Source organism: Haplochromis burtoni, unplaced genomic scaffold, assembly GCF_018398535.1.
Source record: "Haplochromis burtoni strain Fernald_Lab_line unplaced genomic scaffold, NCSU_Asbu1 Contig_54, whole genome shotgun sequence".
Lineage (NCBI taxonomy): Eukaryota > Metazoa > Chordata > Actinopteri > Cichliformes > Cichlidae > Haplochromis > Haplochromis burtoni.
This window is the reverse complement of record NW_024582415.1, coordinates 387816-415798: the sequence shown is the minus strand read 5'-3', so window position 1 is coordinate 415798 and position 27983 is coordinate 387816. Positions and strand designations below refer to the sequence as shown.

At 39.5% G+C, this 27983-nt stretch overlaps 1 protein-coding gene across 1 annotated transcript; it reads right to left on the bottom strand.

The window, feature by feature from the left end:
- Positions 1-625: 625 nt before the first annotated feature.
- On the bottom strand, positions 626-27983 carry zgc:63587 (uncharacterized protein LOC393431 homolog). Its single transcript, XM_014334257.2, has 12 exons — positions 27829-27983; positions 21114-21169; positions 20564-20663; positions 20366-20452; positions 19908-20031; positions 18218-18352; positions 17762-17879; positions 4994-5095; positions 4655-4800; positions 4415-4498; positions 4267-4324; positions 626-1838 (listed from the first exon to the last, which is right to left on the bottom strand). The coding sequence occupies exons 2-12, from the start codon at positions 21138-21140 to the stop codon at positions 1773-1775; spliced, it is 1047 nt and encodes a 348-aa protein (XP_014189743.1). The 5' UTR covers positions 21141-21169; positions 27829-27983; the 3' UTR covers positions 626-1772.

Here is a 27983-nt window from a genome sequence, read left to right as displayed (position 1 = left end):
AGATTTACATTTTTACATTAAAAAAATCATTATAGAAAGAAATAAAATTGATAAATTCACAAAGGTTAATAGGATTTACTTTTCTTGCTGCTGGACTTTGTGCCAGCAACTTCATAATGAACAAATAATAATAATAATCAAAGAAACGTCTGGAACGACTACCTCTTTGAAATTTCTTCCTATGCCTGTTCTCACGGTGAAATGGTTGCCCCACAGTAACAAGGTCCCTAGTTTGAACTTCCTGTTTGTCTCAGACCTACGTGGGCTTTCTCTAGCTTGTTGGGTTAATTGGTGGTTTCAAGCTGAATGTGTGTATGTTGCTGTCTCTCTGTTATCCCTCCTTTAGACAGGCGACCCAATCCAGGGTGTACTGCTCCTCTCACCATGTTACAGCTAAAATTAGCTCCTGCTCCCTAAACAAACTTAATGTGAATAAGTGGACAAGAAAATGGATGTTATGAGAGTTTCCTGTGCAAGACAGATGTCACATTTTTTTCTACATGTTACATAGGAAACCAAACTGAAAACACAGACAGTCACACGTTTTAGAAACAGTAACAGTGCCAAGTCATGTCGATCATGAGTCTCAAAGGTACCCCCTGCCCCCAAATGAGCAAATGTCAACTTTTGTTCTCTTAACAAATTTTATTTGAGACAGGAAATACAAAACATGTCGACATCTACAAAGTCTTAACTGACACATTAATAAGAAATAATGGCAAATGAGTGAAAGCACGATTAAACGGCAGTGCTGGGGAAATGTTAAGGTCTGCTGTTCACAGTGGGCTGGAGGGAGTTTACACACAGCTCAGTTACATATTTAAACTGAAATGAGTGAATACAGTAAGTTGAAAAGCTGCACATGCAGTGTACAAGCTGACCGTTTTATACATGAAATGATGTCACTGAGACAAACCTGGGAACATTGTAACTTACAGTACTGATTGATTAGTTTTCAGTCTGAAGTTATAGTTTGGCACATTAAAACCAGGTATTACAGATACATTAAAAAAAACAAACCAAAAAAAATCCTGAAATTCTAAAGCCTGGAGGGTTTGCATTAGTTTTAGCTGTTGGTTATACAATAAAGTTTCTAGTCTAACACATTTAGGAAAACCAGATTTGGTTTACCACATGTATCTATCTCTGTGGTAATTATAGCGTTATCAGGCTGAAGCAAACAGGCACTAATGGTTATTCAGAGGTGAAGGTGATGGGTGAGTGATGAGTAACCAACAGAAAAAACGAGAAGCAAACTATTTGTACCTTTAAGTGAATGAGTTCAAACCCAATAGCAGAATAAATGGAAAATAATGCATTGTAAAGTTTTGACCTGTGAGGTGAAACTCACAGTTTGTATATTATGTAAACACGTGTGTGACGGTAAAACCACTCGGTACCGCTGTCACTGTCAACGCTGAGGATAACAACTAAGATGGCTAAATAGCAGATAAATCATAATCACCCAGTATTCAAACATCGTCGTCATAACTTGTTTCTTTTTTTATCCACTCCCACAAGGAGACTAGTTTGAATGTGGAGTCTTGAAGAGACAGAGCTGCCAAACAGCCGATGGATGGAAGAATGGAGGGAAGAAGAAGAAGAGGTGGTGGTGGTGTGCACATAGATGATGTGGTTCTGGAAACTGGCTCCTGGTGGGCCTGCAGAGTGGCAGGGCTGGACAACTAAGTGTATGCATGTGTGTGTATGCTTTATGTGTATGTGTGTGCTGGTGGCTTGGGTCAAAGTGCTTCCCTTCACCTCCGACCCTTTTAGTCGTCCGACTTCATCTTCATCTGTGCCTGCATCTGCGCGATCATCTCCTGCATGCGTCTCAGCTACAGAAAGAGAAAGAAGATGAAAATAAAACCCCATTGAAGTTTTTTTTCAAGCAGTGACCACTTTCACATCAGTATGTTTCATTTAGTTTGGTCAGATTTAGGAAACCAAACTATCGATATAAACTTATCAGAAGGTCGTGGACTGGGGTTAAAATACACACATATCTGCTGATTCAGTGAGCCTTTCTTAGAATATCAGCTTGTGGCGAAATGTAATGTGTGACTTCAAGACCTAATGTCTGCTTCAAAGAGTACTTCTCCTATTTCACACACACCCAGAAAATATTCACATATTAACAGAAAAGAAAAAATAAGCCTTTTTTCTCTTTAATAATAAAATATTTTAATTGTTTTAAGCTTAAGAAATTGGAGGACTTTCTCATCTGACAACAGTATAATTCACTCAGTATTTAACTAGGCTAAAGCAGCCAAATAACTGCCATCTGAAACAGCTTACAGAATAACATTTTGTTTACACAAGAAAAAAAAAAGTGTTTGTTTAGTCACCATTTAGTCAAATAGAGAGTATTTATATCAGCTATAATGTCAAAAAGCTTAAAAATAAATAAAGCATAAAATCAATGCAAACTAATAAATGAATAATTGCTACATGTTAAACGTTAAAGAGTAAAAAGCACTAAAACAAAGGCAGTACTTAAAACTAACAGTGAGGATGCGCTACAGAAGGATCACAGGTGTTCTTATTAAACAGCAGCTCTCCTGTTAATATCTCTCGCCCTCTTGTGGCAGAGCACAGAACTTCAAGCAGTTCAAGCCAGATTATTTTTTCTCAATAGGTGAAATATGGTTGTTTCCACAGAACTAAGAGACTGAAAAGTCTGCTACTGTATAGTATTATGTTGTCTAAAACAAGGGAAGATGGCATCTTGCTGCAACTGAATTACCTACTTAGAAAGTCTAGTTTAAGCCTCCTGTGGGCTGTTAACTCTACTCCAGCTCTGACTGTAAGGAAAACAAACCCTAAAGTGTCAGAAAATGTATATTTAACCCTAACCGTAAGAATGTATTGAGCTATTTGCTGAATTTGCCTGAAAATTTAAGAAAAACAAATTTGACATTACTGCACATTGAACTGACATTCATACGGTGCATTATCCGATCATTGAATGTGACACAACTCGGAACTCCTAATCAGTTCTCAGTACACAACTACTTCCAAGAACCTCTCATGTAAATAACAATTACTTATTCATTTACTCTGGGACCTTTTAGGAATCTAGGGAGTATCACAGGTCATTGTGATATTTCCTCCCAGCAAAACCTCTCACGACATCTAAACAAATCAGCCAAACAAACGATCCCTCTGGCTTTGTGGCTTTGGTTCCTAACGTTACTGAGGTTGTTCCCACCATAAAAAACACCCAGGCAGGAAGTGATGGCATATCCTGCTTGGAGACATTGTTTACAAACAGCTCTGATTGCACCCCACCTGCTCACTATGGTGCCCTGCTGCAGTAACAGAAAAAGGCCAATCAAAGGCAATCAGGAAACAGGTTATGACCTGATGACATGCAGGCTCAGCGGCCCATAAGGTTAACAATGCATATCGAGTGAAAATAAGAATGTTTTTGCATTCCAACATACAACCAGACAGAAAAACAGGCTGCTTTCCTGGTTTGCATTTGCAGCTTCTAAAACTGTGGTCATGACTTTTGAAAGCACGTTATGTTACAGTGCTGCAGGCTCAGTGTGATTCTGCATTTATACCTGACTATACACCGAGTGCCAGAGTTGACCTACTTGAGTCATCAAATCCTCGTGTGCTGTCTGAACACCATGTCAGCCATTTTTCACCCTGAAATATTCTACTGAACTGTTTTCAAGATGAAACGATCAACTGAGCCTTTCTACATTTACAGATTTATGGCTCACAGACATCATGATTTCACTGGGAAATCAAGCTACTTTATGCTTTTTATTTATGCTTTTCATCTGTGTAGTTCTGTTACTTTAACAAAAAAAGAAAAAAGAACAATGATAGAAATCTTTTTTTTAACCTGGAAACACACACGTGAAAATATGTTATGAGTGCTGAATTGAAAGCCTGGAACATTGATTTAGTTTGGACAAATGTGAAGCACCGTAAACAGCCTTAGCCTTTAATGTATGAATAAAGTTTCATTTACTTACAAAGGTTTACAGGTCACATTATTTCTCTTTAAAACTGAACAGGTTTCTATGTAGTTTACAAAGAAAATGAAAATTTGTATATATACTTGTAATGATGTAAGACTGAAATGTAAGTATTCGCTAAATTATTCACGAGTCTGTGCCTTAAATGAGTAAAGTGAAAAAGCGCCACAGGCTAGTATTTTTTTAATTCGATTTCAGACTGCGGAGGTCTGTGTGTACGGCTATTCACTTTTATTGCTCAAATACACAAATCTGCTCCGTGTGTTTTTACCTCTGCCTCCTTCTGTAGCAGGATCTGGTCCTTATCCAACACCTCCTCATCCACAGCTCTGCAGGACAAATGAAGTGATTAATATTATACTCCTTGAATGAAACAGGAATAACTAACGTGTGCTTTGCTATATCAAACAGGATCCCACCTGCCCGCTCTCTTCAGCCTCTCTGAGCGGAAGTTCTCATAATGCAGATCCTGAGTTACCTCTTGGAGGTCTTGCATGTGGGTCCTGCAACAGACAGACACCAATCACATCTTCAAACACTAGAAGGCAGCAGAGCTCAGATTTTAACTTCATCTCTGGCAGCGACAAGCTTAACAGGGCAAAAGTTCTGGTTAGATTTTATAAGACTTTACTTTTCAAATTATAACCAAAGATACTCACACAAGCATGGTGCGCAACTTCAGGAAGTCATTGTGCTCAGGATTCTCCACCTCTACTACACCCCAGGGGTACAGACGACCACGGATCTTCTTCCCCTTCACTTCGATAAGCTGGTTGGAGCCAATGACAGCAAAGGGAATGCTTGCCTGGGAAAGGAAGTCAAATGTTAGTGGACACCCAAAGGCAGAGGAAAGAATATGTGGAAAATCAAGGTATCAGCGAGGAGCAGTTCCAGTGAAGGGAAGCAAAGATGAATGGGAAGAGAATGCTGAACCAGCAGAGGGAAATGGCGGACCTCCTATGGGAAAAGCTGGCATTAGCTGAGTGCCCCTCTCTCACCTTCAGGACTCTAGTCTGCTCCTTGAACTCCTCGTCCTCGTCAGAGTCGGCATCAGGTAGCTGATAAATTTTTATCCCTTGTTCTGCAATCTCATCCAGGATCTGAGAAGTGGAAACAAGAGAAACTGAAAGAAGAGGCCATGCTGTGGCGTCACTGTGATCCTGAACTCTCCCACTGTGATGGGAATCTCAACTTGAGCCCAACAAATGTGCCACTGCAAATACTACAAGACGGGTCAGCTTGACCTTTACCAACAGGGTACTGCAGCAGTCCAGAAAGCCAGATGTCTCATTTGAACAGTAAAATGTTCACATTGTTGCTACCTATGAGGACCATTTCATTTTTATTAAAACCTCTAATCATATATCCTAACTAAAACAAAATAAACTAAAACAACATCAATACAGCTGATAACTGCAGCAGACCATTCCAGCTCGGCATATAGGTACTGTTCATCCAAACACATTTTCTCTGGAAAGACCAATGTCAACTTTTTTTTCAGGCTGTCTGTCAGCAGGATTATGGAAAAAGGAAAGAGAAAAATATTTCAATCTTTATGCGGATGCTCTTTGTAGAACGAGCTGACAGAGCATCTGCTCTTAAAGCACCTCTCCAGTCCCGGAGAGTCTCCAAATGGTGCACTGGTTCACAGTACATTCACTGTAAACTGTGAATTATATGTAGAAAATAACAGCCGCTGTCCCATAAACAGAAAGTAAGGAAGCTCTACTGAGTAATAGGAGGGTGTGAGTGAGCACCTGTTGTTGCAGCAGCACATTTAATTAAAGACCCCTGTGGAGGAGAAGGAGTTGAAACAGAAAGGTTAGACAGGTGAAAAAAAATAGCCTGTGTGCGCCTCAAACTTCCAAAGAGTCCGAAACAAAGATCTCGCCCTCCTTTATTTCTTCTCTGACCGGTGAAGAAACAAGCTGAAACAAAGGAGCTTTCTTCTCTGCTACCGCTGGGACAGATGTCAGTATTTATTATTGTAAACATCAAAGCTGCATTTTGCTTTTGTGTTCCCGAGAGGAGAATTTTGAAAACGACAATGCAATCTTGTGTAATGGTGCCAAAAAATGTCAAGCGCTGTTTTCCTGACTTTTTGGGGACTTTCAAGTACTATAGTGTATAATAGGATGGTGGTGAGTCAGCCACCAGCCTGGGAAGTGAGTGTAGCTTTTCCTACGGAGTGCAGCTCCTGTTTAAGTCCTTGTTATGGCTGTCGCTTGTTTTCTCAGTGAGCTCTGCACGCAGTGTATGTGAGATAGTGTATGCACGGCGGAGAGTCGGGTATTGTTGTGGGCCAGATCTAAAAACAAACAGGCTTTGCAGCACCGAGAGGAGACTGTGACACCAGGCTAGAGCCTCAGTTTCTCCCTCACGTACTCAAACACCAGATTTACAGGGACGTTCTACACGGAGGCTCGATAAACATCACTCTGGTGAGGTAGCACAGACAGAATTTTGGGAAACTATGCACCCAGCGGGAAAATAAACATGTGTGACACAATGACAGGAAAAAAAAATGAAACAAACAAATCCTGTAAAACAAGTAGATTAGATTAGACACAAATGCAGATGTGATATGTGATAAAACAGAAAGAAATCCAACAAAAAAGTGAACTGAAGAACTGATAAAAACAGAATAACAGTTTTTTTTACAAATGCAAAGTACAATTAAATATCTACAAACCTGCATCAGTCATTGCGCAAACACAAGTCTGTTGTCTGCCATCATCTGTTTCCAGACCTTGTTAATCCTAAATGGCTGTTTACCTGAATTATTCTGTTCTGTAACATGTGCTTAGCACAGGCTGAGACCTATAATCAAGACCGCTAATGGATCATGCGATTTCAAAACCACCACTCGCTCCAAATACCTGTTGTCTCCTGCCGATTTACTGTACACAATGTAGGCCTTAATCCCCAACGCTACACCAGCCTCTCCTTCTCGTAATTGAGTGTTTTAGTTGGCACAGGGATATTGGCAGTGGGAACCAAGTTAACTTTATGACCATCATGTCAGGCCATAATACGCCACACACTCCCACCCCACTGTTATGATTGGCTTTAGTGGTTTGTTCGAAGCTGTCGGAGCAGCATACAAACAATTCAACTCCAGACTCTGCCTGAGCATTAATTAGAAAAGGAAGCCAACAATTTATCGGTTTACATCTCTGGCTTACATCACAGAATATGAAGTGATGTTTGTAGAAAGACTCCATCATGCTGGGCAGCTCTGAGTCCAGTGTGAGGGTATGATATGAAATGGTACTGTTAGGTTTGAAGATAGGTTAGAAATAGGGCAAACGGCAGGTGAGTCATGCCAGACGTATATTTACAGAGAAAAGCTGGTATCACTCAGTTCTTGAAATAGGAGTATGAAATATACTGTAACAGTTATGTACAGCCCAAATATAGCATACCCGCAGGTCTATACATAGATATAATTACACAGGGTGTAGTGGTGGGAGATGTGACTAAGCACTTTTTCAACTGCAAAGTAGGTTGAGCCAACACCTCCAATCATAAAGAAACAAGATGCAAACCCATCATTAGAGGGATTCCACATTCATCTCTTAACCTGCCGAGGGAAAAATATTTTCAGGATTTGTTCATTCTCATAAGCTAAGCAAAAAAAGAATATGAATGACTCAAACACCTGCCAAGCTATGAACAAACATCACTGGAAGGAAACAAACACCAGCCAAAGAAAAGAACACAGAAACAAAAAACGGGGATTGTGGTGATCACTGTAGTACTGGCATTCAACAGGTGACTGCATGCACAAGCAAACACTCCCAACTATTAAAGGCTTTTTTCCTGTGATTGCTGAGGATAGAGCTGAGTCTCTTGGTTTGGTCTGATTTGTATCCAATAAAGTCAAACTGTGGCATGGAACAATACTTGGAAGGAGAAACATGGTGCAAAGTACTCTTGGGAACTCAACAATGCAGACATAGAAGAATAACATTACAGAAAGCCAAAAAGGATTTAAAAAAAAAAAAAAACTGCATTTCAATTCCAATCAACCGTGACCAAGTAAGAATCGTAAGACTAAAGATCAGACCAAGAGCACTTTCAATAAAGTTTATGTAACCTTAAAGATGCATGCCAGCTTCTTCAAGGGAGCGCTGGGAATAAAACAATGCATCCCTGCCAGTAGAAGCAGGACATCCGAGTAGCTTTCAAACCTTCTTTCATACCAGAAACTCCTTAAACCTTATGATGCACTATTCCAATTTCTTCATTAGAGACTGAGAGAAACCGAACAGATTTGTTAAGACTGACCCACATGGAGGGTCGCTGCTTGTTATGAGATTAAAGGACAGGGGTCCCTTTTTTCCAAGGCTGAAGACATTATTAAAGGAAAATCCACAGTGTGCCTCTTGTAAGACTCCAGTAGGTCCAACTGTGTGTAAACTACTGCTTGCTCTACACCTTATAAAGCCATGCACTTACTTTAATGTTTAATTTTTACTTTTCTGAAGGCAAGAGCTAATATAGGAGTACTGTAAAGGTTTTCAAAGGTCAACTGGAACTAAAACTGGCATTGGTATTTAGCGGTTCATTTTAATAGTAAAAGAATGTTAGAACCAAGGTGAAAATTGTCAATGCATTGTTATTTGGCAACCAACTTTTATTTCACCATCTTTGTATACTGGTGCCACTATACAAATTTGGTTAATACGTTACAACCTTATATAAGAGATGCTTGAAGCAAAGACTTTAAAATATATTTTTTTTAATTAAAAAAATAAAAACGGCATTTAATGCAAATGTAATCAGTAAATGCGTTAAAAGATGAGCTATAGCTGGATTTTCACACTGGATAAACAAATATTATGGTCAAAAACACATTTTCTGTTAATGTGTTTCAAGTCACAGTAAATCTCATGAAAAATAGAGTACTGATGGGTCTGATGATGGATTCCTACTTTCTGCGTGACAAAAAAGAAGAAATATGAGCAAGCAGCAATATAGTCTTACAAAAAATAAAAGGGACAGTACTGTTAAACAACACCATGATAAAAATGGTCAAAAAGCTGTCTAGAAAGGTATGACCCCTTAAGACTTTTCCAAACTCATAACAAGACTTCTGATTCTCTCTCACAAAATCAAAGAACGTAGCTTTTAATGAAATCTGTCAACAAATATTGACACTTGTTAGAGAGTACTGAACTCGTTGTATCTTTGTAAATAACATGCCAGAAAACACATTTCACATACCTTCACATATAAACCTACTATTTAGCTTTCAAATACAACCTCAAGACACATGAGACCGAACACTTTTGTCTTGCAAGGAAACGCCTTTCAGCTAACCGGCTCTCTCCTGCCTGCCGGGAGTCTGAGGGGGTGAAGGAGCCCCAACAATACCTGATCTGAGGGGGTCGGAGGGGGATTTAGATCTCATACCAGCCATCTAACCAAACACACACACACACACACACACACACACACACACACACACACGCACACACACACCTAAGTGCTAACATACTGTGTTCAACTGGTATAATCTGGCGTTAGTAGCAGGAACAGAGCTTGTATGTTACGTGCATGGAGCCTTGTAGCTCAAGGAGGTCAGTGATTCACCAAAGTAAAAGAACAACAACAAGACATGTTTAAAAAAGCAATTGTGACCAAACAATCTACAGACTAAATCCCCCAGAAAGTTCCCTTAAAAGTACAAAACGAATTGTGACACACAGCAGCACCAGTAGAACACCACAACACACAGAAACACTATCTAGAAATATTTTGTTGGTCCAGATTTGAATGTTTTTAAATTGAGGTACTGATGTAAAGTACAAAGGAAGTCCTACAGTCATAGTACCACGAAGGTATCGTATGAGTAATAGTGAACAAACAAACACACAGCCACCCACACTCCTATTGTCTGGGCTAAGCATTAGTACAGTTAAGACCACCCACCTTTCCTTTGATCAAAGAGCATACAGAGAGATACAATTGAGCCATTCACGTAATCTTGTATTTATGTGAGATTTAGAAGAGGACAGCCACAAACCAAGTTTTGTGACTTTATTTTCTAATCAAAAGGGACTCAACAGCTTCAAGTGACTCATCAGCAGTAAGCCAAAGTCCAGAAATGATCTTTTCAGATTTGTAATGCTACAGTTGACCCACACTTTCTTCACTTAAAAGCAATTAATCGTGTGTAACAGAGTTGTGTGTTCCATGAGACAAAAGGCCTATTTATGTTTTTAAAATCTTTGGAGATGGGGAACGTTCCCTGGCACAATGACCAAAGGAGGGCATAAAAATAAATATATCACCCTGTTTGAAACACTGGAAGGAAAAGAATCAAGCACAAGCTGATCAGGGCCTGACACAAGGAACTTGCAATCACCCCCATAATCTCACTGATAAGGTACCAGTCTAAGCCTGCACCAGTGTTGGTTACTTGAAAAAAGTAATCAGTAACTAATTACTGATTAGTAATCAATTACTGATTAGTAATCAGTAACTAATTACTGATTACTTCCCCCAAAAAGTAATCCTGTTACTTTACTTTTGAAAATAAGTAATTAGTAATTGGTTACTTTAAAAAAAAAAAAAGATTTACAACCTGAATAGGTAATAAAGCAATAGATCTTTCAGCCCAATTCTACTTTTTCTGCATAATTCATCATATAAAATGTAATCAAATGAAAAAGTCTCTTTTTGAAACTTGTTTTATTAGTTTTAATCTTTTAACTTTATGCATCAAGCAAACATTAAATTATATACAGCATTCTCTGACTGGCAGAAATTTGTTTCTGTGCTTACACTCACTCTTTCAAATAGATGCAAGTAAAACACAGCAGAAAATAAATAAAATCAAAGACTCAGTGGTCCTGTTGCTCTATTTTCACCTGTATAGCAGGAGTGGGGCAGGCGGAGGTTTGCCCTGGTGCAGGTGTGTCGTAGCGGTCAGTGGAAGGATCTGGGAGTTTCACATTCTCGTGGCAGCGTACTGTTGGTGCTTGCTCGGAAGTTTAGGGGTTTTTTTCGCTGTAAAAATACGTTTTCTTCCCACGCAGTGAACAGCGAATGCTAATGTTTTTGTCACTTTTTACGGAATCAAACTCAAAGTAAGGTCAGTACTTCCACGCCTTAAACACTGCACGGTCATATGGGCTCCCGCACTCGATATATTATCCTTTGTTGATCTGCACACAGCTGTTGCCACGAATGTCGCACTGGCTTACGTCATTGTCATGAGACACTCTCGCGCAAAAAAAAATCAAAAAAATCAAAAAAAAATCACGGTTTTAGTAACGCAGCGTGCTTACGGGAAAGTAACAGTAATCAAATGACCTTTTTTTGCAATAGTAATCCCTTACTTTACTCGTTACTTGAAAAAAGTAATTGGATTACAGTAAGGCCCATCTCTGGCCTGCACAATAAGAATTTAAACTGAAGCTCATCAGGAAACTCCCACAAACTACATATCATTGATCATGTGCGTATAATTACCTCAAAAATATGAGGTAATATCCTAGAGTAACATATCTGACTACTAATCATGCTTTGATTTTGCCATTTAACTAAACTTGGTTCAAATTATTAAAATTAGAGAGAAAGTTTAACGCAAAAAAAAGAAAAGAAAAGGAGGTGAACAAGTTAGGTATGATCACTATTTATGAAACACTTTATGCATTTTTGTATTGAATTTATTCAATAATTCATTTTTTTAATGTATTATTTTCTTTTACCTTTATTTTGGTGATATTTAGTTTTACACATTTTGCAAAAAGAATCGGTGTAAAAAGCTGCAGCTTCAGCCTTTTCAGTAAACTATGTGGATTCTTTCAGTTTAGGTAAATTTTTTGTTCTCAATGTTTATTTAATCGGGTTTCTGTGTCTGGTTTCTGTCACTTTAAAAAAAAAAAAAATTAATAGTGATGCAAATAAAAACAGTCATTATTATTACCGACTGTGTCGACACTGGTAACGTGCACCAGCGGAGCGCTTATTCACAAAGTAGGAGTATGGCGGAGGAGTTGGGGACATGGTAGTAAGTAACAAAATGCTGTGCGAACAAGGGCAAACAGGAAGATAGGGAGAAGAAAGAAGAGGAGACGGGGAAGACTTGAAAAAGAGGCTGCGGTATTGTTTGCGGTCTACAGGCTTGCGCGAGAACAGCAGAGGGGCTGGGTTCTCTGGCCTTCACTGACCTGTGACTTTAGTCTTTACACAAAAGGAAAGAAAGCTCACACAGTCGCAATCAGCTTAATACAACTTTCTTACGCCTTTGCCTATAGCAAAGGCATCCTTATCCACTCTTTTACCTTTTTGTGCAAATTCCTCACACTTTAAATATGCTGATCACTTCCAAAAATCACAGACTGGGATCTTAGATGTTTTCCCTTTGTTCTGGGCAGTGTTTGTTTTAGGCACATTTAATCAAAGCATGAAAACAACACACAGCGACTCGTAATTTGCTTGAGAGAGGTAATTCGTCAGTGCAAGCAGCTGGCCCAGTTTTTAGTTACATTCACATAAATCTTGGATTTCTATTAGTTTTTTAAGCTTCCCCTCTTCCTCAATTTTATACAAAAAAGGTGGCTGTTGAAATCAGTCAATTTTAGTGTTGTAGCTACAGAAGGGAAAAAATAGAAATATGCACTCTATTTTTTTTTAGATAAGAATAAAGGTCTTTACTCTTTTTTTGCTCATCTGGATTCCACTTTAAACCAGCTGTGTACCATCCTCTTCACTCAAACAGAAAACAACCAGTAAAGCACTTTCAGACTAAATCCCCACACAGGATATGACTTTAGGGACCCAGACTGAGAGGATCAGACCCTCAATATACCCTCCTCAGGGCAAGTTATGAGCTAGAGACCACGATGACTCTGGTGAAGGAAATTGGCATTAGAACAAGCGTAAAAAAAAGAAAAAAGAAAAAAAGAGGACACAAAGATGAAGGGCGAGAAAATAATAGGCTGGTGGGGGAAGCACTGCCAGGAAGGGAAGAACTGGTTAAAACGCAGGCAAATGACGAGTAGTTCCGGTGAACGCTTGTTCAATTTGTTCTTTGAGCCTGAGCTGTGCTACTTGTGTCTTGTCAGTGGAACAGTCTTGACACGTTGCAGGAAATTTATATTGTTCTATACAAGCTGTTTCCCACTAATAATAGGGGAAAGGACTGTACGAGCCTTTGAGGGAGGGGAAACAAATTCTCCGAGCGGTGAGAAACTGCTCTCCAAAAAACAAACTAATAAATTGTGTGGGAGAAACACTGGAGGTTATCAATCATTCTCCAGCATTCAGCTTTCTGGCAGGTTCTTGGCTGATAGTGCTCTGACCTCAAAGGAAGGCCTTGGTGCCATACTGTACAGGACTGTACAGCAGGAGTCAGGCACGTATACCTAAGAGCTACTTGAACTTATCTGATCAACCCAACAAATACTCCCGTCCATTTTCCCGAGAGACACTTAATAGAGATTAATGGACATTACCATGGCACGTCAAACTTCTAAACATGCAAAAAAAACCAAAACAGATTACTGAGTCAGATATGTGAAATATCCTGAATTCATTGTAAATTAGTCAGCCATCATTTTCATTCCAACATAATTTCCTATGTAAAGAGTGATGAAAAGTTCTGCTGCCCAATTTCATTTTGAACAATTTTGGACCATTTTACTGTCCCTTTGACTATTTGAAGAAGAAAGTTTGCGATTTCACCAGAACTGCCAAACTTGTACAGAGTAAACATCAAGTCCTGTGTCAATCTGAATTGACTTTGATGGCAATGATCCCACCACCAAGTAGGACTTTCAGGGAAAATAAACAGGTTGAGCATATGAAAGCAGATGCGCTGGGAGCTGAAAAGGAGGCAACATTGAAGTGCATAGAGCCCACATTGAAATCAGGTATGGTTTTTGGTTTTTTTAAATGGGAAAAGATGTGGAAGTTCTTGATCTCACCCAGTATATGATTCATTTTAATGTAACTCAAAATGCTGGAAAGCAGCAGTAGAGTTTATGTGCTTCCACTTTCTAAAAGGAGTCTCTTGTTAACTTCAACAGTTAAATCAGTACAATTCTGTTCAACTTCAGCTGTGTTGTAATATGTATTTTCTTTTTTTTTTTTTATTTAAAGACCAAAGATTGTAATACTGACACTAAAAACTGCAGCTTTGCGATCATCAAAGTAGGGCATCCTTGTATATATGAAATACACAAAACCCACATAGAAGCGCCACAGCAGTTTAGTCATTTATACAAGGACGGAGATAAAAGTTGTACATGCCCAGATTGTAAACAAACAAGAGTCAGTAGGAATAATATACATTCCCAAGAGCCACATGGTGCCATTTTTAAATGTAGGGAAGATAGCTCATCGTCATCGTCGTCGTTTATTTATATAGCACTTTAAAAGCACACCTGGTAGACCAAAGTGCTGTACAATACAAATATAAATATAGTAATAAAATAGCAAAAACCAGACATAGCAATAAAATTAATGAAAATGTCAGTTACCCACAGAGTTAAAAGCCAGGGAATAAAAATAGGTTTTTAATCTGGACTTAAAAACTGGCACTGATGTAGCTTGTCTAATATGGAGAGGAGGTTATTCCAAAGCATCGGAGCTGCAACAGAGAATGGTCAGTCTCCTCTAAGTTTCAGCCGTGACTTAGGGACTGAAAGCAACAGCTTCTCAGCTGACCGAAGCGAACGAATGGGGACATGGGCCTCAACAAATCAGACAAATAAACAGGTGCCAGACCATTTATAGATTTAAAAACCAATAAAAGGACTTTAAAACAGATCCTAAATTCAATTGGAAGCCAATGTAGAGCGGCCAAAACCGGAGTGACGTGGTCGAATTTCCTTCTGCCAGTTAAAAATCGTGCCGCAGTATTTTGCACTAGTTGCAAGCGTGACAAAGTGCCCTGCCCAACCCCTATTAAAAGAGAATTGCAATAATCTAAACGTGAAGTAATAAAGGCATGAATAACACTTTCCAAGTCACGCTTGGAAAGAAAGGGCTTAACCTTCGATAAACGTCTGAGGTGATAGAATGCTGATTTTACCACCCCGTTTACATGACCATCAAAGGTAAGTGCAGAATCAATTTTTACTCCGAGATTTGTGATCGAACTCTTTAAATGGAAGTCAAAGCAGCAAGATCAACATCTGGAGCGTCAGAAACACGATTTGGGACAAATAAGATCGCTTCCGTCTTATGATCATTAAAATGTAAAACGTTTTTTGCCACCATGCTTTAACATCACTAAGGCAGTCAAGCAGAGGTCGACTTGGAAGACTATCGGAATGACTAAAAGGTAAATAAAGCTGGCAGTCATCTGCATGTAGATGGAATGACACTATGTTTTTGAAATATTGCGCCAAGAGGCAAAAGATACAGTGCAAACAATAATGGCCCAAGAATAGATCCCTGTGGCACACCCCAAAGCAGAGGGGCCACAGGGGATGAAGCCGACCCCAACTTAACACAAAAGGTCCTGTTTGAGAGATAAGATTTTAACCACAACAGTGCTGAACCAGAAATTCCCACACAGTGCTGTAAGCGGGAGATCAGCAAATCGTGATCCACTGTGTCGAATGCAGCAGTCATGTCCAAGAAGACCAGCACTGCATATTTACCATGGTCTGTCGCTATCAGAACATCATTCATAACTTTTACGAGGGCTGTCTCCGTACTGTGAAATGGCTTAGAGCCGGACTGAAAGATTTCCGACAATTGAGAGTCATTCAAATAGTCCATCAACTGAGTATAAACAATCCTTTCCAGGATCTTACTAAGAAAGGGAAGTGTGAAAGGGAATGTGTCTAAAATTTTACATGACTGAACTGTCAAAGTCTGGTTTCTTAAGTAAAGGATGTATGACTGCATGCTTAAGCTCCTTAGGTACTTGACCAGACAAAAAACTAGTATTAATAATGTTTGGAATGTGTGGTCTGATGGTAGGAAATACCTTTTTGAGAAAACTGGGAGGAACGTCATTTGGAGAGCCACATGGGATTAGCTGACTAATCCTCTATATTTCCTGTTTTCTTCATCGCTTTAGATGTTATAGATCTTATTGGGTGTGGGTATGCGTGAGTTTGACAGTTTTGTTAAACTCTGCAGCTAATTGCTGCTCATTGTACAGTCGGAATTGTATGTTAAGGGAACACTTAGCAGAGCATGTGAACAAACTGAAAGTTTAGCTGAAAAGAGGTCAGATCAGAGTGATACTGTTACAGTATTTCCTTAGAGTCCCTTGTCCCTCATTATTTCTCACTTCACTTCTCCTGGCTAAACTTTTATAGTAAAGGGAGAAAAATACACACAAAATTAAACAAAAGTTGAGCCAAAACTCTGATAAAGACAGCTGACCTGCTGAAGGCTGGCAGCTGGAGCAAAAAACTAAAAAGCTTGGGGGTTTCCTTCAGCTTGAGGTGGGGGTCAGCAGTGGCAGGAAACATGGTATTTTTATTCTTAACTGCCAAAGGAACAGACTTGAGGTTTGAGTTGGAGTTAAGTGCAGTTACTGAGTTTTCATGTGCGCCCACTGTTAAATCCTGCTGTCTCAGTGAGTACAAGAAGAAATGTCCTGAATGACCAACTGTAACCTGCAATTTGCTAAGATACTGCATCGGTGATTTCAAGAAATTTAACAGCCCAGGATTCTAACAAAACAGATTGGCTGTTTGGGAGAACAAAGCAGAGCTGGACTCCGGTCAGCCGATCAGCCTGACGCCTGCCAGACCACCGGCTCCGAGACCTGAATGAGAAGCAGGTGGGAGGTCTGGGCATCCGGGGAAGGTGAGGAGACAGGCTGACTTTCAATTAAAGAGGGCTGACAGAAAAAAAGTTATTAGCAACTGAGGCACAATATGCTTTTTTACCAGGCTGCAAAGAGTGGGTCTTTTTCTCACTTAATCATTTCAAATACAAAAAGTGCTAAAGTTCAAAAATAATTTCTGATGTAACTTCTCAGTCTGAGGCAACATCTTTACATTAAAATCAATTAATTATATAAAAACAGAAAATGACATATTATCAACCAACTAGTTCCAATTTTCTCTGAATTGAGACAAAAAGCACAGAAATAAGGAATACTCAAGTTGTCTCACAGATATAAAAAAGGAAATAAGACAAGGAAAGACGAGGAAAATCCTCCTAAATCATCTTAAGCAAGACGTTATCAGCTGAACACACTGCTGTGAAGTGTGTGTGATGAGCGGTACTACAATGTCCTTCCCCTGTGGACAGCAGGAAGCTGAGAAGCGTGCAGGCAGGCAGGCAGACACTTGGGTCAGGTCCAAGAGGAAGTATGTGGGACATGTTGAAACTGGATGAAATGTGCTTCATCTAAATTATATACAACAAACTTTCCTCAGTCCATCCCTTCTACTGTTTCCTTTCTTGGTTTGTCCCTCCCTTTACTTTGAAACTGGTGATTTCATCAGAAACGCAAAAACTTAAAGCCGTTCATCAGCGCAATCACAGGGAGAAGTGCACGAGTGCTTTCTCACACGAACGCAAAGAGGTGTGACATGCTAAGCTGCCATTATAGACAGATAAGCTATATAATACTGTTTTGTTCCATTCTATGATTATAAGCCACTTTCTAATGGCGTACACATATATCTGCTAATTGGATTAACAGTGTCTTTAGTAAGTGGCATTTGGGCTTTGTGGTAGTATTTGAATAAAGATGATTACATGTGGTGTATACACCAGAAAACAGACATCTTAGGATTGAAATTATGTGTCTGTGGGTGTAAAATCAAACCCACCCTCCTCTTCAGGCGATCCCTCTCCTTCAGAGTCAGTGTGTCAGCCTTGGCAATGACTGGGACTATATTGACTTTGCTGTGGATGGCCTTCATAAACTCCACATCCAGTGGTTTTAGACTGGGAAAGAGGAAAAACAAAGAGGGCAATTAGGACACAGTGAAAAACTGTTTTGAAATGACAAAAATGATAAAATTGGACAAGGAATAACTGCCTTTCACAGCATATGACAGTACTGAGAAACAAAGCAGAACTGAAATGTGTAAAAGGAACTCAAGTTAATCAAAAACGCTAATGCTAATGCTAAAGATGTCATAAACAGCAAGAGTTGTGTAGTTTTGAAATACCCAAATTAAGGAAGTTCTGTTTTAGAACCACCAAACATGATTAAAAGTAGTGTGTTAAGTACAAGTCAGCTCATTTCTGGTGTCTTTAGTGTTGTGTCTGTGCTTACTTACCCATGTCCAAACGGAGAAATGAAGTAGAAGCAGCAATGCACTCTGTTGTCCACTATGTGTCTTCGATTCAGCCCACTCTCATCATGGAGGTATCGTTCAAATTGATTGTCGATGTACTGGATGATGGTCTTAAAACTGAAATCAAATACAGAACATCCCATCCCCCCAAAAAACATTTATCTGCACCAGTAAGGAATTTGTTAGTTTTAATACACAACTTATTTTCACTCCAAGTTAGATTTTCTCATACACAAAGAGCAGGTTAGAGCTGTAAAACACCTGTCATTAGGTTAGAAGGGTCAAAGTGAAGAAATAGTTTCTCAGAATAAGGCCAGGACATACTTCCACTGAATCGAACACAGGATGATATAGATCTTCAGAAACCTGCTTTAACTCCCACAAAAACCCTTTAGAGTGTAGTTTTACATGTCAGGCAATAGATCACTGATATTATAAATCCTCCCGGTTTATGACTGAATGAATAGGTCATTTCCAGTTGAAGGGGTTTATGTCCCTGTAAGAGCTGGAAATTCAATGGAATCAACTTAAAATGAAAGGTTTTGTTGCTGTAATTGGCACACCATCTCAACCTCCCTAACAACAGCAGTGTTACTTTTTAAAAAAAAAAAGGAAAGCAGCCATTTTCACACCATCTGTTTCTGACTCATAAGATAAAAAATGTAGCTGATGGGTGCAGTTTTATATCTTCTAGCCAAACAGTCAAATATGAAAATCAACTTGTAGAATGAACATCATTCCTATTTCTATCAGTGTTAAACAAAGCAACCAAACATACATAACGTTAATGTTTAAATCATACTATTCCATCAGTTTTAACTTTTACCTCTTTACCTTCTCTCAGTTCAGTAATCTAAACTAGCGGTCCCCAACCCCCGGACCGGCACCGGTCCATGAGTCGTTTGGTACCGGGATGTGAGAGTTGTGAAAGTTATGGTTTTCAGGGTTTTTGATTGTTTTTTATCGTTATTTTTTATCGTTTTTATCGTTAACTCTGTTTCCTTGGGTCTTTTCCCATGTGTTATGAATAAATCTTCCTTTTTTTTGGTACCAGTACTGGTTTTATTTTGTTGTATTTATCCACGACACCTTAAAGGCCGGTCCGTGAAAATACTGTCGGACATGAACCAGTCCGTGGCACAAAAAAGGTAGGGGACGGCTGGTCTAAACTGTTGTCCGAAATTTACTCTTCGTCTTTAATTTCTAAATAGCTCTTAAAATTTGGTTTCATTTACCTACCATTTAATATTCATAATCTAAATGCTAAAAAAGTGGCACACAAATCTTGTAGAAAGAAATGAAAGGTAAGTGAAGATACGTTTCCTTTTATTAAGTGTGGAGTTGTTATGAAGAGGACCCAAGAATGTAGAAATACAGCTATGCCAGCACAATTAACAGGAAACGTATCCTGGACAGAGAGCCCACGTTGACAGTAGGACGCCCCACAAGTAAGCACACATACCGACACATTACAGACGCATACACACATAATAGGAGACACGGAGAATGCAGGGGGAGGAGAGGTAAGAAATAAGGAGCCTGAGACAAAACTTGGAAAAAAAGGCGCATCGGGGACAGGTGGGGAGGATAGGAGATCACGCTGCACACGTCTCAAGTTGTTCTAACTCCCCCACAACAACAACAACAAAAAAAAAACATAACAAAAACACACCAGTCCTGGCTGTTGATGGCATCGCCGTATCCAGGAGTGTCAACTACAGTGAGACGAAGCTTCACTCCCCTTTCTTCGATCTCCACTGTTGATGCCTCAATCTGCACTGTCCGCTCAATCTTCTCTGTTAAAACAAATCATAAGAAAAATTACACCAGATTTGGCCCAAACCGCCGGTTTTGCCATATAAGAGAGGTATGTGTTTTCTGAACTGTGAGGGCCTGGATAATTGTTTTCAAGCTAGAGCCCAAGTCCTAATCTAAGTCAAGTCATAAGTAGGGCAGGGTCACATTTTGAGACTGCAGCATTCTCAGCATTCCACTTGAAATAACACTTTGCTGGAGACATTGTAGTAGGCCTTTTTTAATATTAAAGTGTGCATGTGTGTGTGTGTGTGTGTGTGTGTGTGTGTGTGTGTGTGTGTGTGTGTGTGTGTGTGGGGGAGTGTGTGGACATACCTGCAGCACCAGGGATGTAACGTTCAGGGTAGAGATCAGTGAGAAACAGGCTGTTTATCAATGTGGATTTGCCCAAACCAGACTCCCCTGAAAAATAGAGACTAAACTATAAATCTGTACTTTCAAGAGAAAACATATGGAGTACTTCAAACTTTTTCTGGTATGCCCACTTTGAAACTTGAACACTCGACCACTCACCTACAACCATGAGGGTAAATTCAAACCCTTTTTTCACTGATTTCCGGTGCACTTGGTTAGGCAGGTTAGCAAACCCTACATAACCTGCAGCATCTGGAAACTGTAGCACAAGAAAAACAAATAGGATCAGAAACTACAAAAAATAAGCTGCAAACTAGTCAGAAGTATATGTGATGTTTTGCATTTAGGTGATAGCATAGTATAAGTATGTTACATGACATTTTTCTGCTTATTTCTTTCATGTGATAAATCCTCTAAACAACTCCTGCCTCATCATTTTATGAAGTCTAGGTGTACAGTTGAAGTGTATAAGAGAGAGATTGATGATGATACATATCACTGAGAAACTTTAAACACACAATAAAGCCAAGCCATGAAACAGTTGCATTTAAACAGGATATCCTCTGTGGATGCTTGTGAAGGCGTGTGTGTTAGAGATTACAAGTACCATGGCCCTTAATCACCAGATCCTTATTAGAAAACCACCCACCAAAAATCTGCATAGTTTAATCTAAACTGTGATGTGAGGAAATTTCTGACATTTACTCACCTTTCCTTTCTCTCCAGACTGAGACATCGCTACTGTTTATGTGATGTCTGTCAAGCCTGTAGGAGAGGGAAAAAAAGAGTGGTAAATGACATGTCCTGCTGCGACCCATTGTAATGATTCAGATAACTTTTATGCATCATAAATATCTATTCAGTTGAGCAATACATATATGTACACACACACACACACACACACACACAACTTTTCACTCTGTAAAAGTTGTATCCAGCAAATTAATAATAACATTTTGTGTAGCCTATAAGCTCAACGAGGCCTTTGTTTTTCCTTATGTTTTAAAATTTTATTGCTGTTGTGACTTACACGGTTACACCCTTATGGTTAAATCAGTTGTTCAAGTTTAAGCCTGAAAAAACACTGATATCTGTTAAACCACCATAAAATAAGTGACATATTTATACTGGATTTATGCTGCACAGCTGAAAAAAAAAACACCCATTTGACTTGAGTCTGCTTCAATTTTCTTATGAAAAACAAAATGTAAAAAAAAACAAACAAACAATTAAATCAACCAAATCATGAATGTAATCATTTAGTTTAAAATACTGATATAAATTTAAAAACATTATTTTGTGGAAAGCAACTGAAACAACTTTTTGAATAGAATAATTAATTTATGTTTTCAAGGTTTTAGAGCTGTGCTGTCACATTGATTTGTGGGATCCTAATAACCTCAGAGAGCTACAAAGAAAGGTGGCAAAAAAAAAACCTGTAGCAACAGCAAAAACTTTGATATTTGACTATTTATTTTTATACAATTAGAAAAATGCTACATTTATACCTTATATCTTTGCAAAAAGACCAAAACATGTAGTCCAAGTTCAGATGCCGATGGCCACACCATTGTTAACACTATCACTCTCACTGCAGACGTTATCAAATCTGCACAAGTAACTTCCCAGACTCTCATTAAGCTGTTACAGTATTGCCTGCTCATTGCTCCTGGCTCTCCCTATGACCCTGAGCAGACGACAGAGCAACAGCCTCATTTGATAAATTCGCTACATAATGAGTGAGCAGGAAGAACAGGCTCCATTTTATCACCAACACACTAGGAGTTGACAGGTGGAGTGTGATAAGCATTAGAAAGAGGCAGGCTCCTGTGTGTTGCCAAACGGAGATGCACTCTGGTTATGTAATCTTTGCCGGTGGACAGACGTGGCATGGGAACCTGATTTGACCGTGGCATTTGACAAACACATTTGTGGTCACCTGGGGAACCATTTCACGCTGTTAAATGTATTAGATGGTAGTTGGGAGTAGTCTGTATCTAGATCAAAGTGGGCAGCGATCTGTCCTGCTGACAGGGTGGTTTCACCAAGCACACAAGGAGAACAATGGCTGTTGATCCCTTTCGTTCCTGAAGCCTTTCCTATATAGGGCAGCTGGGCTTACAGAGAAGGGGAAACACGTGCCTGAACCCTGAAGACATTTTAAGACCAACCGCATGCAGGACAGTAAGGGGGGGAGACTCAACCCATTTAGAATGGAGCAGTGCTGAATTAAGGTAAAGGGGCAATCCAAGTGATCAGAGACCATATGAGGCCTTGTCCTTAAATTCATCAACTTTAAAGCAATCTCCGTGGAAACCTTGAGTCCCTGGATTCATGTGGATGTTAATTGGATGAGTGCCATCTACATAAACATTGTCGCCAACCAAGCACTCAACAATAGCACTCCCTGATGACAACAGCCTCCTCCCTGCTGTCATACCACTGCTCTGAAATTGCTTGAATTACACTATAAAGAACCAGAAACCTGAATCCAGCCTCCAGTTCCCAGATACCAATCCAACCCATCTATGCAGCCTAGTTTCTGTTAGTTTAATTTCTGGGCCATAAAGAAAGGTAATTCTGTTAAAGCACAGAATGAGATGATAAACCAAAGACTTATGCTGCCGCCGACCCTCCAACATCTTTACACAGACTTTGTGGGTCTCAATTAGGACACTAATAAAAACATGACTAATGACTCAAGGCACCAACATTAAAAGACACCATGTGTACTCACACAATGGTGAGATGAATACACCCTCTAATATAATTGCATCACGTAATGCTTTGGAATGAGAAAGGATGACTGGAACAAGCTAAAGATTCAAAGATTCCAACCTACACTTTTGAGTTCCCAAGGATCTACTCTTTCAGACACAGAGGGCAAACCAAAATCTCCCATTGGCCAAGCCCTGGTGGATCAGAGCTCCTCTGGCTGCACCGGATGAATAAATACAAAATTAAATAAGTGGTTATAATAATCAAATCCATGACAGAATTTTGCTCAAGTCACCACTAAATACAGAGTGAAGAATTTGGAAACAGAAAACCACCTGCTTCTTGTTATTTTTGCAAGTACTGTTAAAAATTAAAAATGTTTCAGAAATTTGAATACATTAGGAGGACAGGAAAATTTAATAGACAGCCAATCAGCAGCCATACATCCTGAAAGAGTAGCAATATATTCAAGAATTCAGAAACGTTACCCTCATAGTGGCGCAAAGCATCAAAGTCAGTGAATGCAGCTTTCTGACCAAGACTGGTAGTGTTAGAATATCAGCGCCCTTTTTTTTTCCCCCTAAGGAGGCTACTGAGAGCTAACCACTTTTACTAAGGTTTTAGTCTTGGAAACTGCATGACAGGCCAGCCAGCACATTGTGGAAACATAAATATTGCTGGCACAGTGCTGCCATGTTTGGAGTATGTACACATCACCCACAGTTTGAGGGAGGTTGAGCAAATCCCAATAGACACTACACATACTAAACACCGGGTGGGTGACACCATGGTTACACTCTATGGTCACAACTCATGACCTACAAAATCATTTGTTTCAGGCCTAAAAACACAACAAAGACAGTTAATAATGTGTTTTTACAGTTAATGAGTATCTGAGTTAAAGCAGCAGCCCACACAAGTGCATTCAGTTGTGTTGCACACATACACACACACTCTTAAGTGTTATTCTTCTTCAGGCTCTGTGGGAACCAGCATTAGACCAGCAGCAGATTAATTAAACTGGTCCAATATCTCAGTTGTAATCTCTCAAAGACAACACTACAGGACAGACAGGCGGGAGGCACACTTCAATAATACGCTCTTAATACACATACACACTGGCATCAGTGGGCCAGACATGGGGGAGATTAAACAGTTAGGGCCAAAAGGGAAAAATGCCACCTTAGAAAGCCAAAGTTGTTGGCATGTAATGCATTTACAGTTGATTTATTGGCTGGAATGAAGCCACGAAGGACCAGCAATGCTAGAAGAACTATTCACCTTCCCTGACAGGCAGTGTCAAAGGTCTGCAGACTCGCTCTTCTTGGATTAAGGCCTCTCTGAACTTATTGAAAAAGATGAAACAATGATTTTAATAATGTGGAGACTTTATGAAGTCAGTGGCATAAGTACAAAAATGGTAAATTAGTGGCAACTGATCAAAGCAACAGGAACCTCGGAGCAGCTGAGCATAATAAAGTGATGTTTGGCAAAAGACCTCCACACGTAGACAATACAACACACAGAGAAGGGGGCTTGACTGTAATTAAGCAGCCCTTGGGGGTCTGAAGGTAGGAATGGTGGGCCAAAGTGGTGTAATAAAGACATGACACAGGCTTTTAAGCTGTGGTTTTGGAAACACTTAAAAATATGAGCCCACAGAGAGGAAAAAAAGCCACAATTGGCGGAATAAGAAAGCCTTTCGACCACAGGCAAACCACCAGGACTGTTCATAACACACACAGAGTTTAATGCTTAGGATGATTTATGACAATGAGGACAACATAGGAAATTACTCAAAACAAGTGGGAGCCATTCAGTAACAAAATATTATCTTTATAATACTCACAGCTGCTGTACACTGGTGCACAGTTAAAGGTGCAGGTAATATGACCTGTTCATTTCCATGCTCATTTCCTCCCATTAAACCTCCATAATAATATTTGTAGAAAGCCTTTTATCAAATCACAACACAAATTCCACACTGATTGATTGTAAAGTGCATTCATTTTTAAAATTTATTTCAAAAACATCACACTGCAAAACTACTTTCTCCAACATCAAAAAGCACTAATCTTCTCTATAGTTGTCTTACAATATACTCAGCCAATATTAGCCAATCAAAGATCTGTCTCTATACATCATATGCATAAAAACATCATGTAGAAAAAGATGTTTGGGTTCATTTAGAACTGTTGTAATTTTTCATCTCCATCTGCAGCGGAGTATAATTACAGCCACAGGCCTTGGGGGCCGGTGTCCTGCAGGTTTTAGATCTCACCCTGGGTCAACACACCTGAATCAAATGATTGGTTCATTACCAGGCCTGAACTGGAGGTAATTTAGCCATTTAAATCAGCTGTGTTAAATCAAGGACACATCTAAAACCTGCAGGACACCGGCCCTCGAGGCCTGGAGTATAAAAGATGGATGCAACTCCTGTAATCCCACCAACATAAAGTCACGAAGTCCTGTTAGGAAGCTCTGATGTTTTGAAACTGGAAGTTAATTGGCTAATAGCTTGAAAATTGCAAGGCTAAGCCTCCTTTCTGACACTTAAAATCATCAAAATTAAAATTCTCTCTGTGTTTACTTAGGCCCATTTTCCCATAGACTACTGTAGGACTGATGTTTATCGGAAGTCTTTTTGACAGCCAACTACAATCAAGGGAAATTAACAGGCCTGCTGACATTTAGAAATGCTGCAGGTTTAAGGCTTAATTTTTCACACTCAAAAGGTTTGCTTCTATTTCATACAACTGGTGGTGTAAAATCATGCTGTGTATTCAAGGCAAGTTTCTAACTAGCTGTACATATAAAACAAACTGAAGAAATGTTTATTCTGGGTTTCAGCAACACAAAATAAAGAATATCTTAATAAATGCAAGAATAAAACAAAAACCTCATCCAGATAAGCCTAAGCTTCTGGATAACATGGGTAAATTAAACATATGCCCTCAATATTTGAAACTTGAGGAATTCTTAATAATAATTTTTTTAAAAGTCAGGGATGGGGGACTCCAGACCTCAAGGGCCAGTGTCCTGCAGGTTTTAGATATCACCCTGAGTCAACACACCTCAATCAAATGATTACCTCAATCAGTTAATTACCAGAAAATAAGGAAAGGTATAGGTTACTTTAAAAACTTATAAACAAAATGTTTGTATTAATGTGGCAATCCACATTGATATCATTTTCTTATCATTTGTTTTGGTAACAAGACAACATTACTGGGTCAACTTATCTTCAAAAATGTGTCTGTTTAACTTTACATCAGTGTGTTTGGCAGTGTAGAAACTGCTAAAACTGTGTTCTCCTGTTTATTTTTGTTCTGTTTTACTATTCAAATGGATCTTTTTTAGGACATTTCAAAAAGACATTATTGCAAAAAAAATTCACATTATGTAAAAACAAAAATCACATTTTGACACAAGTCCAGCTTAATTGAAAAGTATCCTGCAGTTTCGCATCAGCAGTACCCACAGTCCATTTGGCTCTGCTGGTGTGAATGAAGCTTTGCCTTTCCATTGACACCGCAGCACAAAACGATCGGAAACATCCCTGTGTAGTTTCAAACAAACGTGATCCCTGTTGGACTGTGTTAGTGAGATAAAGTCGGAGGAAGGGGAAAGGTCAGAGAAAGGTGAAGGTGCTTGATTTGAGCCATGGGGCGTCTTTCATTACGGGAAGATGTTGTTCTTTTAATATCAAATTGATCTCTGTCCAGCTGGCCATAAAGCCTACTTGTTTTCTGTAGTAAGGGGCAGCTGCCGCCTTGAGATTACAGCTTGCAGAGTCTGCCATAGTGCTCACCACTTAACAAGAAAGGAAGTGAAATATGCATGTTTTCACCCAGTCCAAAACACAACAAAGATGGATGACAATTCTTCAATAGTGGCCCTCAGCCACATCTTAGACAATCACATAATGAGAATGTGTTATCGTTTCCCTCTGTTATTGTTAAAGATGTCTGAAGGCAAAATTTACTTTTCTGGAAATGTGCTTTATAACCAAAGGTCATGGAATAATCGCATGTTAGAAAGCAAGTGCAGAGGTCAGGAAGGGTACACAAGAGGAATCTGGAGCAAAGTTCTTTAATGGTGCTGATTTATGAATTGATTAAGCCTAGTGAAGTGTAGCAAGCTTCCCAGTAGTTGGGCCATGGGGCAATAAATGAGCTCAAAGCAGTGGGTAGCGCAGCTGTTTTTCAAAACATGAAGAAGGGGAAGTGTTTATTTGGACAGTTGTGTCAAATAATGAAGGAGAATTTAATATAATGCTTTAGTCACTGGCCAGGGGGAGTCTGAAACGTGTGTGAAGGCCTCAGTGTCTGTAACAGTCAGATGTCCACCACACCCAGTCTGTCAGACACTCACAGAGTTTTCCAAATATCTGCTACTGGGACAATGACTTTGCAATTTGCCTGTACCCAGCTTAAGTAAACACAGTAGTTCCTTAAATAGTTTCCTCTTTAAAAACTTACTCGATAAACCAACGTTGGGTCTACAAAAGCGATGAAACTGTGTTACATGTCAAACTTTAGCATGCAACAGTTGCTACCGCGGCTGGTGTCATATTGCCAGCAAGTCTTCAAACTGATTGTCCGGTTTGTCTCCCTTAGGGTTCCATCGAATAGTCGCTACACTGTTTAAAGTTAAAAAATCTATATATCATAATAACAGCAAACAACCGAGCAGTACCTTACCTGTCCGTACCTTTGAAATGCTATTAAGCCACCGGAGCGTTTCGTCTCTCTCTGCTGTCCCAGCCCAGGAAGGGAGACCCGGAAACCGCTTCCCTGAGTCCGCCCTCGTCCCAGTGTCTTTTCGTTACCAACGGCTACCGTACAGCGCCACTGAC

Bases quoted from the DNA above. Each gene is read 5' to 3' on its own strand.
- zgc:63587 (XM_014334257.2), bottom strand. From the start codon at position 21,140: ATGTCTCAGTCTGGAGAGAAAGGAAAG. The intron at 20,664-21,113 runs GTGAGTAAATGT...CTTGTGCTACAG, and splicing joins AGTCTGGAGAGAAAGGAAAG to TTTCCAGATGCTGCAGGTTA. The intron at 4,801-4,993 runs GTGAGAGAGGGG...TTCCTTTCCCAG, and splicing joins AGCAGACTAGAGTCCTGAAG to GCAAGCATTCCCTTTGCTGT.